We start from the raw sequence: 13485 nt of genomic DNA on the forward strand, positions 1-13485 counted from the left end.
ATATGTCACAACCCAAATTCCGAGCAACCCTGAATATGGCCCATGACCCCAAGTCAAAGGTTTGACCCTAAGGGTTCCTCCTAATCTAAGCTGGCAGTCAACCAAAATGCTCTGATTTTTTTTTTTTTTTTTCTGAACATAAACACAATAAAGCTCCCTCCAACTAACATTCCAATTTATCAATATACCAATCACTACTCAAGAGCAACAAGAAAATTCAATAACAATAAGATCTCCAACTCAAGTCTAAAATGAAAGTCCACAATATGAGCAAATTATTCAAAATAAAGCCTCAGTACAAATATATAGTTTCAAAGTTCGCTAATACAAGTTCCAAAATAAATCAACATAACAACTACACTACAATCCACTAGATGTGGATCCTCAGGAGTCACATCTACATCTAAAAAAAATGTAAGAAGGAAGGAGTGAGCATTCTATATTGCTTAGTAGGGTGTCTTACACCCAAGGAGATTAATTTGGGATTACTAAGGTTCAAGTGTACACAAAATAAACATTCTACCATAATTTAATCAACCCAAACATTTCAGTTTCTATAATTATAACAATTCAACAATTTTCAACAATTAATAAAATACATGTGGATATGTAACACACAATCATACAATGCACTGTCATTCTAGGGCTTTCACCGAAGGATATGCGTCCATACCCAAATACACTCTCCATTCAGAGTCTTCACGGGGTAAATTTTTTGGTCTTTCACCTTAGGGATCTCGCACCCTTCTTAATTCGCCTCTCATGGGCCTTTACTTTTCATCATTATTTTCTTTTTCTTTCTTTTCCATTTCATGCAACCTTACAACAAATTTTTATTTTTCTTAACACAACTATGATGCATATGAAATGTAATGGAATTACATATCATCATCCACAAATATCAGAGAAAATTCTCACTAATCCAAACATTAATAAAATAATAATTTATACCAAAATTTCATTTATTCTCAACAATCCCAATAATTTCAATAACCAAATATAATTATTTTCCACAACTAAATTACCAAAAACATCCCAATAAATTCTCAATAAACTCAATATCAATCCAACATAATTTCTACCATAATTTCATTTATTCTCAATGATCCCAACAATTTTTAATAGCCAAATACAATTATTTTTCACAATTAAATTATCAAAAACATCCCAATAAATTCTCAATATACCCAATATCAATCAAACATAATTTCTACCATAATTTCATTTATTCTCAATGATCCCAATAATTTTTAATAGCCAAATACAATTATTTCCCACAATTAAATTATCTCATTATTACAAAATTTCCAAAGAAAATTCCTAAATCACTCAATAAAATTTCTCAATCCACAAATATTGCTTATTTAACTCCTAACAACAAAATTAATAATTTTTTTTTTTTTAAGAAAATGACATTTAATTAAAGTTTTAAGGTTAAAACCCCTTACCACAAATCTAATGATCCAATCTTTGAAAATGAAATCCGACACCGTACAACTGTTCTTCGTGTTGAATAGAGTATTCCTTTGAAATTTCACACGAAATGTACGACGTTTGGCTATCGAAACGGCCAACCAAAGAGTAACATCTTTTTTTTTCCATTGCAATAGCCGAGAACACTCCTCTATAAGTTTTCCTCCCTTTTCCACTTTCTCTTACCTTTCTTCCTTTTCTTTTTTTTCTTTTAAACCCAGCCACTTAAAGTGCTCAGTTCCCCAAAAGACTCCAAATCCTATTTTGTTTATTCATTTTTTTATTATTATTCTTTTGTTTTCTTTATTCTTTTTTTTTTTCAATTCAATTTCATTATTCTTTTATTATTATTATTATTATTATTATTATTATTATTATTATTATTATTATTATTATTATCAACATACAAAATAAATTAACACACACCGACACAATTATTTTAATAATTTATAATTTATTAATAAGTAATTTAATTAAATTTTTAATTAACTAGTTTAATTATTTTATTCCTTTTTTTTCGTTTTTCGTTTCCAAAATTTTTTTGATTTCTATGGTTCTAAGAAATTTCCTATTAAAGATTGACGTGGTACAAAATTCAACTTGTTTAATTGACCAATAAAATCTTTCGAATTCCGCCAATCTAAAATTGACACATGTTCTCCAATTACTTTTTTTACTTTTCAACCTCAGCCAAAAAGGAAGAATTTTCAAACTTGAAATTCTAACGTAACTTAAAATACCCTATCATTACACTATAGCTAAAATATCAAGTATGTGCGTTATTTGTCCTTCCACACAAAATTATAAACCTTGCTTAAAGTTGAAGAATCCATATATGCCCAATAAATACAAAAAGGAACGAAGATTGTAGGCACTTTCGCTTCTTCTGTTGGTTGAAAATAGAAAAGAGAAAAAGAGGATTCAGAACTAAGAACTCTATAATTGATTACACAATAGGGGGGGTGTGGGGGTGGGGGGTTTCATGCTTTTTCTTAGCCCAAATCTAGAGCAAAGTATCAGTTCTCAACTTGTTAAGAGAAAATGGATCAACTATCCTCATATTTAGTAAAGAGTGATAGATAGTTGTCTTGAGGAGGAGGAAGAATGGCTTTTAGAAATGATCAGGACTCAGAACTAGAGGATATTAAGGAAACCTTGTTTAATTCTGCGATTAAAGGCAAATGGGAAGATGTTGTAGATCTGTACAAGCGACAGCCGAGGGCCCACAAGGCAAAGATGGTTATATCAGGGGAAACAGCGTTGCATATGGCAGTCTCAGCCGGCAAAGAAGATGTAGCTGAACAGCTAGCTAGTTGAACTAATTAGTGAGCCCAAGGTGGAAGCTCTCAATATTGGAAATGAGCGAGGAAACACCCCTCTCCATTTAGCTGCATCCATGGGAAGTGCTCACATGTGCCGGTATATCTCAGCCATTGACACGCCACTTGTGGCTGCTCGCATTAGGGAAAAGGAAACCCCTCTTCTTGGCTGCTCTCCATGGTCACACAGATGCTTTTCTTTGGCTCCGTGAAAAATGCTCAAGCAATGAACCGTATGAATACCATCGACGGGTGACGGTAAGCAATTCTTCACTGTGCAATAGCTGGAGAATATTTTGGTGAGTGTTTTCAGACATTTCGTTACTCATTTCTGTATATCCAAGCCCTGCACCTGCTTTATGTTTTTGTTTATTTAAGAAGTCATCTTTACTAGTGCGGTGTTTGACTGCAGATTTTTCACTTCTCATAATTCATCTGTATGAAGATCTTGTTAACTATGTTGACGAGAAGGGACTTACCCCTCTCTATGTCCTGGCTGGTAAGCCCACTGCATTCAGATAGGGGACTCACCTCCATTTTATCGAAAGACTCATTTATCAGTGTAAGTCTCAAGGCATAACCCAAGAACAGAATAGAATCGCTCAGAAAAAAATTCCATTTGGTAGCACTTAGAACCCTTTCTATCCAAGCTTGCATTGCCTAGCCAGAAAGCAGAAACTACACATCAGAAACTGGTATTCTCAAACTAAGCTGGTACTTGGTATCTGTTACTTTTACTATATCAAACTAAGCTGGGGTACCATGATAAACAAGAACTTGTAAGGAAGCTGTTCCTGCTACACTTATATTAGTTTTTTATATGCCTAAAGTGATTATTCTCCTTCTTACTTAACCTTCAAGGTATATATGTGGAAAATCTAAAGAAAGTTGAGGATTACCCTAACATCCAGCAAATTTGTGAAGAAAAAATAAAACTCCGGCAGTATCCTGAGAACTGTCACACATGTATGAACTTCTGGAACATGATTAAAAGACCAGGTATGTGATGAAGGGAATTGCTTAATTTCTTTATTATTAGCACATTTTATCTCTTCAGTGTGTTACAAAATCTCGCATATTTACTAGTTTCAAATTACAGCACATTTCAAGTAGATGGTGTAGGTTCTAAATGGATCTAAATTATTTTGTGCTTGCCGTATGATCATTTTGATTTATGGTGTGTTTCATATTTGCTTCAAAATAGATTAGCAATGTTGTTCAGATCGTTATGATGTTATTCATTCTTTATTTGTTTTTGGGTTAATTTCACTTATAGCTCTTTAGGTTTAGCTATCATTGGTTTCAAATTTCATCGGATAGCACCCTTATAGGTGTATTTCATTTGTTGTAAAATTTATTTTTTTAGATAATGGTCAAATTTGCCTAGACTCCTACATGAAATTTCTATTAAAAAAGAAATTAAACTGAAAACATTTATAGGAGTGGTAAAAGACGAAATTTGAGATCATCGACGATTAAGTGTAATTATACCAAATCTCGGGAATGTAAATGAAATTAATCTTTTATTGGGTTTCAATCCCCAAAATCTTGTCATCTTTTGCTTGATTTAAGGAAAACTCCACTAGATAAAAAGAGCATCATATCTGCATTTGCATTAGGAGTGCCCCCACATTCCCCAAACAGTAACAGTAGGAATAACACGACCATGCTTTACAATTTCAGTATTTCGCATGATAAAAGCAAAAAACTACAGAGACGTGGATGCAGAGAACCCACAACCAGGTGAGTTTCTAATTTATGTTTTATAAGCCACTTCAAGGGAAAGAAATTTTCTTCTCTATTTATAAGATAAAATAGGTTGAATGACAATCTCTCTTACAAACTTGTATGTTATACAGCCTAATATAATTTCAGAACTTGCTTGGAGTTCAACTCTATACATGAACACTTATGCTATCTTTAATTAGTTTTAAAAAAATATTATGGAAAGAAAAAAAAATGATAAAAAAGAAAAAAATAATTTTCTTATGTTTAGTTTTATTACAAAAAAAATAAAAAATAAAATCAAATATAAGTAAAATTAGTAACAAGTGTATATATTTCCAAAATATTCAATTTCTATATAAAAGAGGTTAAAATAATTTAAAAGAATTTAAAGTAACATATAAATATAATTTATTGACTTTAAATTTATTTTTTATTTTCCTTCACTTTTTCTTCGTGGGTGACTCCAATGAGTGAAATTCATCCCATCCCGGCCTAATGCTATGTTTGGTTCCTTGAAATTTTGAAGGAAAAATAAAAAGAAAAAAAATATGAGAATAATTTTTAAAAAAAAAAATTAAAGTCAATAAATTACATTTATATATTACTTGGAATTCATTGAACATATTTTAACTCCTATTCAAAGGTGGAATATTTCGATAACGCATAAACTTCTAAATAATTTTAATTATCTTTTACTTTTCTTTTGTATACTTCATGTCAGGAGAAAATTACTTTTCTTAGTAATTTCCCAAAACCAAACAAATACAGCATAAATGTTTGCTGTTGAGGGCAAATCCATGTTTTCTCAATAATATTTTTCAAACTTATTATCCAGTCAGTCAGATATATATTTTTCATCACCATTCAGGAGATCGACATTGAGCATTTCCACCAAATTTTGGCATATGCTTGGAGTTCATCAAATTTGCCAACAAAGCAATGCTGGTTGTGTTAGGATTGGGTATTACACCCCCCTTACTTTCCCCCCCTTTTTTTTCTACTGCAAAACACTATAAGTTCAAAATATGCTCTTATTTTGTCCGATTTTCAGGATTTGGGATAAGGAAAATACAAGATAAGAAAGAGAAACATTCAAGGTCTCTTCAGATCATGGATGAACTACTTAGGCGTGCTTCAAGCTATGGGTATAACAGGAATGGAAGAAATCCCAAGCTACCACAATCCTGTAAAGATGAAGAAACAACACCCTGTAACCTTGTGAAAGAACTAACACAAGAGAATAAACCTGTTTCAGATGCAATGGGAAATCAAGTGGTACAAGGTATGGGACTCAATTTATAAATGTAAATGTAAATGTTTTCCTAACTGTTTGATTAACACAACCAGAAAGATAAAGTGGCTTAAAACTTTACCCCATGCAGTATGTGAAGAATTCTATGCCCCGACATTTTTTCATTCACTACAACAACGACAATCAAACTCCAAAGCAGATCTTCACCAACCACCACACAGAACTTGTAAGCAGAGGAGGCAAATGGCTAAATGATACTTCCAGTTCATGCTCTGTTGTTGCTACTCTCATTGCTACTGTTGCCTTCGCCACATCTGTCACGATACCAGGCAGCTTTAACAACAATAACGGCAGACCAAACCTTGAGCACCAAGCAGCTTTTAATCTCTTTGCGATTTCATCGCTTATTGCTCTCTGCTTTTCGGTGACTGCTATGGTCATGTTTCTTGCTATTGTCAGCTCTAGGCACCAAGAGGACGATTTTCACAGGGTCTTGCCTGAGAAGCTTTTGTTGGGCTTAACAACTCTTTTCATATCCATATCAGCTATTTTGGTGTCTTTCTGTGCGGGACATTTCTTTATCCTTAGAGATGAGCTCAAGCGTGCTGCATTTCCTGTCTATGCAATAACCTGCCTTCCAATATCATTTTTTGCTTTGGTGCAGTTCCCAATGTACTTCGATGTTGTATGGACCACTTTTAGGAAGGTTCCACAACGAAGGTATAAGGTGAATCTCTAGAATTTCATTTTCTCCAAACTACTTGTTGATACTGTTGGTGAAATAAGGTGTGTGTATATATATGTTAATGTAGTTGGGATTGTCTACGTTTCTTTCGATTGGACAACAAGATTGGAAATTGTCTCTGACAGCAAGAAAATAAGACTTATAATTTACTATCAATATATGTGATTTTTAAGGAGGGTCTCATAGTGGTTGTTATTCAAACTAGATTTTAATAAGGGCCTTCGACCAAAAATTATGAAATGAAATTTTGTTTTAGTTTTAAAGAGGACCTTATAGATGGTGACAGTGAGGCCGGAGAAGAACTGCATGCTTTCATTCATTCATCAAATCTCATTAGATATTACATAGGGTCAATACATTACAAAAGGAAAAATATATCATATCCTCCTTTTCTGAGATTCAAACAACATCTTTGTAATAAAAGGAAATTAAGAATATCACAAGCACAATTAATGGGAAAACTCTAGGACAAAATTAATGGGATTAAGTAGGATTCAACAATCTATCATATCACACCCTTGCAAGCTGATGGGGAGGTAGCCACAGTAGATTGGAGCAAAATTTGTGATAAGAAATGGGTAGAAGTCCTTTGGTCAAAAGATCTGCAACTAGACATTCTGAAGGAATAAATAGGACACAAAGGATATTGTTGGTAACAAGGTCTCGAACAAAATGATAAGAGACTTCAATATGTTTGGTACGAGCATGATAGATTGAATCGACAGCAAGTGGAGTGGCCTACTCATTATCTAAATAAAGAATAATAAGGTCAGGCACCTTAAAACCTATCTTGATAAGAAGATAAGTAATCCAGACAATGTCAGAAGAAGCCATAGATAGAGCTTTATATTTGACTACAGTGCTGGATTGAGCAACAAAATGTTGCTTTTTGGTAGCCCAAGAAAATGAGATTATTTCCCAAAAGCACATAATGACCCATAGTAGAACGGCAGGTGTCAGGACACCCTGCCCAATCAACATCACTAAAGGCTGTTATTGAAAAATCTAACTGTTGGAAAGAGATACCGGCACCCGGGGTACCTTTTATGTACTGCAATATTGTTTTAACAGCTTGAAGATGCAATGATGTTGGTTTATGCATAAACTGGCAAGTAATGGAGATCACCAAGGTCCTTTATTGCAAAATTGGAGGATAACTAAGCTAGAACGACACCTTGGAGCAATGTCAATGAGGAGCTAGTAAGAATAATGTCATCAACATAAAGTAAGAGAATAACAATCTCCTTAGATGAATGAAAAACAAACATGTGAGGATCTTCATGATTGGGAACAAAGCCATATTGGACAAGGGCAGAGCTAAAACATTGAGACCAAGCACAAGGGGCCTCTTTCAAACCATAAATGGCTCGATTTAACTTGCAAACATGTTGAGGTCGAGTAGCATCTTCAAATCCTTGTGGTTGTAACATGTAGACTTCAGTTGTAAGTAGGCCATGCAAAAAGGCCTTTTTAACATCCATTTGTCATAGCAGCTCCCCATTAGGTATCCTTTGAGGCCTGTGTGCATGATGTAGGTTTGCTAATTGAAGTAATTGTATACAATAGTAATGGATAGGGAATGGAAAGAAATGCTCTTGAACGCCTTGTACCATCCTTTGAACGTGTCATCATAGGATGACCAGATGAATTTGTCCTAGTAAAGGTTCTTATTGGAGCTATTTCTTGCTTTGCATTATCAAATGCAATTGTTAAATCCACAATAAGTGGCATTGAGGGAGCAGTCATTCCAGCATAAAGTTTAGTAGAATCAGAATTTTTTTTCTGCAATTGTTAAATCCACAAGTGGTATTAAGGAGCAGTCATTCTAGCATCAGGCTTAGTAGAATAAAAAAAAAAATTCTAAGTGGGAGCCATTAGGATAAATATAACCCAAAGTCTTCTCTTGAGGAGAACCCAGATGAAGATTATGAAGAAATAGTGGTTTGAATGCAGGATATGAATCATTTGTCTGGGAAGGAAATGATGGAAGATGATGGACATGGTTGCACTATGGGTAAAGTAACAGTTGATGGGGGTAGTGTAGTTGAAGACAAGCTTTTATTTTCTGCAGAAGGAAAGAAGAATTCATCAAGTACCATATGACAAGAAATAGAGACAAAATCGGTGATGGGATTGTAATATTTGTAGCCACAATGAACCCCACTATATCCTATGAAAACACATCACTGCGACTTGGGAGATAATTTATCCTTACGAGTAGCTCCAATATATGGATAGGAAACACATCCAAAAATTCACATATGAGAATAAGTAGGAGGTGTTACAAATAAAACCTCATGCGGGGATAAATTGCTTAAAACTGATGTGGGTTAATAATTGATAATGTAAACCACAATAGAAAAAGATTCATACTAGAATAACCATGGAGCATGAAATTGAATTAGCAAAGTGAGTCCCATTTCTGTGCTATGTCAATGTTTCCTTTCAACCAAGCTATTTGTTGAGTTGTATAAGGACAAGGGATTCATAGCCCAACCACATTCAATGAGATAACGTTTAAAATTGCCTTATATTAGTTCCTTCGCTCCACCACATCGAAAAAACTTTATTAACGCTGAAAATATATTGGAATACATATTAGATCAATAAAGCTCCAAATTACAATGACTTGAAGACCATTGGCTAGATGCGCTTTCCATATTTAAGAAATTATACCACTAGCAAATTTCACAAAAGACCTATCCATGAGTGTTTCTTTGGTATAATCTCATTTACATATCTAGAGATGTTATTTTTAATTAAAAAGAATTCCTATTTGCTAATAAATCTTTGTTCAATTGTTGGCATTCCAGATTCCAAGCCTTGAAGACTTAGGTGGTGTTTGTTTTTTTTCTTAATTCTAAATAGAACCTTAATTCTTAATAGTATTAAATATTAGGTTGTTTGTTTTTGTAGTATTTTATTTCTATTAAGTATTAAAAAGTAAAAAAAAAACTAATATGTTATTTTTTATATTTAGAAAAAGCTACATATTTTGGCTTTTTCTATTTAGTAAAAAGTTTATAATAAGTCATGAAAAAGTAGAAAAACAAACAACCTAAATTCTGAAAACAAATTGTTTTAAGTAAAAAGCCAAAAAAACAAACACCACCTTAGTCTTTGCTGAAGATTAGCTCAAGTTTGTTATGAATTTGTTTGTTTTAAATTTCAAAAACAGGTATAGCAGCCTAAATAAATATGCAGGAAAGATAGGAAGAATTTGTTATTTTTCTTGTATAAATATCTCATCTCAAATGGAATAGATTTCATTAGCTTCTCTCTATCATATCTGCAGCTTTTTCTTCATTATACTTGCAGCTTCATACCTGTAATTTCTCCAACAAGTGGTATCAGAGCCACAGTTGGTCTTATAGGACCTGTATTTTGAGAGAAAACCAAGAAAGTTCACTTCATAACCCATTTGAAACCACACTAGAAAATGGCAACCAACAACATCTCTTTGTTAGCTCCTCAAATCTTTGCGGGAGAAAACTATCAAATTTGGTCCGTAAAGATGCAAACGTACCTGGAAGCATTTGATCTTTGGGAAGTTGTAGCTGAAGACGAACCAATAGCTCCACTTCCGGCGAATCCTACCTTAGCACAAATCAGAGCTCATACTAACGAAAAGACCAAAAAGTTTAAAGCTAAGACTTTAATCCAAAATTCAGTTGCTGACTCAATATTTCATAGGATTATGAATTGCAGGACAGCCAAAGAAGCCTGGGACAAGCTTAAATTGGAGTATGAAGGAAGTGATAGAACCAAGCAAATGCAAGTGCTGAATTTGAAAAGGGACTTCAAGTCTCAAACCATGCAAGAAGATGAAACTATCACCAAGTATTCTGATTACTACTTAAAAAGTGCTATTTGATAGCTTGTAATTAACTCTTTTAAACACTTTTGAGTAGTAGTTATCACTTTTAACCCAATTAACATATTAAGGACCCTTGCAATCAATTATAATCAAATTGTGTTAAGTTTTGGTGTTTTGATAGCTTTTTTATCACCAAAGCAATCTGTGATTGAGGAGAGTTCTTTGGAATCCATGGCAAAGCAATGGAAAGCTCAGAAACATGAAGAACTGAAGCTTTGAAGTCCTTTGCCATAAGCAAATCCGGAATACAAGGAGCAAAAGATGTCCGGACAGGGCGTCCGGACACACCATCGGATGGCGGCGGAAGTCAATGATCCGGACAACATATTCGAATAGGATATGCTATCATCCGGGTGTGATGTTCACAAGTGCTGTGTGCTTCTCCCTGAGAGAGTCCGGATAGGGGAGCGCACCACATGTCCTCTTGGGGAATTCGGATGGAGTTGCTCTGGATAGCCTAGCAGCGCAGGACATTTTCACATCTGGAATTCCGTCCGCCGACATTTCACAGCAGGATGGGAGAGGAGGACGTTTCAACTTCTCCGGTCAGACTTATCCGGATCCTCTAATAGCGCTTACCAGGAGAGTTTTTCTCTTAGTATACAGTGCCACGGTGGTCTCCTGAAGCTTCCTGATATTTCCGACCGACATCCTGAGATATTTTGCTTTAGATATTTGTTGTCTAAATCCCCAAAGTCTCCTTGTAACCCACCTATCATAGGATTCCTTAGTCTTTAAGTAAGTACAAAGGGTGAATAACCTCATATATATAGTTTGTAATTTTCTTTACAAAGATATCTAGTATGTAATCGGTGGAAGGAAGAAATATATTTTACAAAGCACTTGCTCTATTTTTCTTGGATATATTTGTTTTCTCGTTAGTTTTCTTACGAGCCAAACAAGCTCTGAGGAAGTTTCCTCAGAGAATGAGTGGCTAGACTTTTAGTTCCTTGGAGTTAAGGTTGCCGGGAAAGGTTCCAAGTGCAAGAATTAGTAGCTTTGTGGTTTCAGCCAGTAATGAAGAGAAAGTATGTTCCTTTAATGATTTCTATGTTTTTAGTTAACTTAAAACACCTTCAATTCACTTGAGCCAACACGTGGTAAGGCAAGTGATCTCCGTCCATGGAGATGCACTAGTTTACCTCTTGCGAGCTTTTGGGAAGTGACTTGAAGGTAGGATTTTCTAAAATTGCCAACACTTGGTAAGCTTTTGGACTCCAAGGAGACATCCATTAGTTATCTCTTACGAGCTTGAGAAGGAAAGTCCAAAGTTAAAGATCATCTTAAATAGCAAATGCTAGGTGAGAGGCACGAGCCATTGCAAGTTGCATCAGTGAGAGGGAATTAGAGTTGAAATCCATTTAAAGGATGCATCTGTACAGCACCGGTTAGAGAATCGACTATATGTTAATTCTCTAATGCGAGGAAATGAACCAAATGACCGAAACTCTGTTTTTGCATAAGAAACCTCCCCTGTGAACCCAAACCTCCAAGGAATGTTTTTCTTCATAAGTAATTTCCATTACTTTCTTTTTAGTTAGCTTTAAACAAAACCTCATTTAAACAAAGTTTGTGTTTTATTTCTTAAGCTAACCTTGAAATGAAAAAGCATCAATTTAACTTTGAATTGGTATCAGTTGAGAGTTGAAAACCCTTCCCAGTGAACGATCCTAGAGCCACTATGCTATATTAGCTAAAGCTATCCTAATGCATGGTGATATAGGATATAAATTTTGTTGATCACTCCCTCAGTCAAGGAGCACCAGCTGGACATGAATCAGCTAAGACACCAATTGGGAACGAATCATATTCTGACAGAATTGCTTTGATTGTTAACAAAATCAGGTCGCTTGGTGAAGAATTTCCTGATGCAAGGATCGTGGAGAAGGTTCTTGTGACACTTCCTGAGAGGTTTGAGTCCAAGATTTCATCTCTTGAAGAATCTAGGGACCTTTCATAAATTTCACTTGCTGAACTAATGAACGCACTCCAAGCACAAGAGCAAAGAAGAGCTTTGAGGCAAGAGAACATCATAGAAGGTGCTTTTCAAATGCAATCCCTACAATCTAATAAAGACAAAAACCAGTTCGGCAAGAAGAAAAGTAAAAGCAGAGAGAAGAGCAGCAAAGAAGGGCCCCAACAGAAGAAATATTCAACTTGCTCACATTACAAGAAGACATTTGATTCATCCCCATTGCAATCGTGTCATTTGATTCTGGCCCAAACGGGCGTTATCAAAAAAATTTATAAAACCTAAATCACCTTACACTAAGGTAGCATAGCTAACATAGTATAGTGGCTCTAGGATCGTCCACAAGGATGGGTTTTCATCGTACAGTTCACTTAAGTGAAGAAAATAAAATGGTGTTTTTCCTTATGAAAATTAGCTTTTAAAGAAAATGGAATTGTGGTTGCAAAGATTGATTATAGGTTAAGCAAAAATAATAAGTGAAGTTAACTACAAATAAAAGGTCTCCTAGAGCTTTAGGTCACTAGGATCGGGTTCCTTAGGCAAAGGGGGAGATTCAGGATCTTCTCCTCACGTTGGGAACAATAACATAAAGGATGGTTATCTCCCAAACCGGTTTTGTATTTAGCAATTAAGATTTGATCCAAAGGGTTCATGAAAAATGGTAATTGCTTCCCATTAATGGCTTCAAACACTAAAGACCCTCACCTTGAACCACCTTCCAATGGCTCGTAAATGATAACTAATAGACATCCATGAATCAAGCAATAAGCATCCATAGAATCCGAAAAGCTTACCAAGTATTGGCCATTCAAGGTGATTTTAAGGGATTTAAAGCTAAACCTTGAAATAAAAACCATTAATAGTTAACAACTACTTTCCTTTAAAGCAAGGACAACTCCCATCTTTGCATTCAGATCCTTCACCTAGCTTCCATCACTCTAAGAAACGTAAAACCTAGCCACTCATCCCCTGAGAATTCATCCTCAGAGGTTGCTTGGCTAGAAAGAAAAGTGAAAACAAAATGAGGAGGTAAGGCAGAGCAAAAAACTCTGTATATTTCTTACCATAGGAATTCACAAGTGTTCAATGAAAAACATGACATCTATTTCTCCCTATATC

General features: G+C 34.8%; 1 protein-coding gene across 1 annotated transcript; it reads left to right on the plus strand.

Annotated features, from left to right (window-relative positions):
- Positions 1-3683: 3683 nt before the first annotated feature.
- On the plus strand, positions 3684-6552 carry LOC117912012. Its single transcript, XM_034826420.1, has 5 exons — positions 3684-3791; positions 4476-4535; positions 5389-5481; positions 5572-5802; positions 5903-6552. Exons 4-5 carry the CDS (start codon positions 5776-5778, stop codon positions 6509-6511), a joined length of 636 nt encoding a protein of 211 aa, XP_034682311.1. The 5' UTR covers positions 3684-3791; positions 4476-4535; positions 5389-5481; positions 5572-5775; the 3' UTR covers positions 6512-6552.
- The last annotated feature ends 6933 nt before the right edge of the window (positions 6553-13485 follow it).

This window comes from Vitis riparia, chromosome 4, assembly GCF_004353265.1.
Source record: "Vitis riparia cultivar Riparia Gloire de Montpellier isolate 1030 chromosome 4, EGFV_Vit.rip_1.0, whole genome shotgun sequence".
NCBI lineage: Eukaryota > Viridiplantae > Streptophyta > Magnoliopsida > Vitales > Vitaceae > Vitis > Vitis riparia.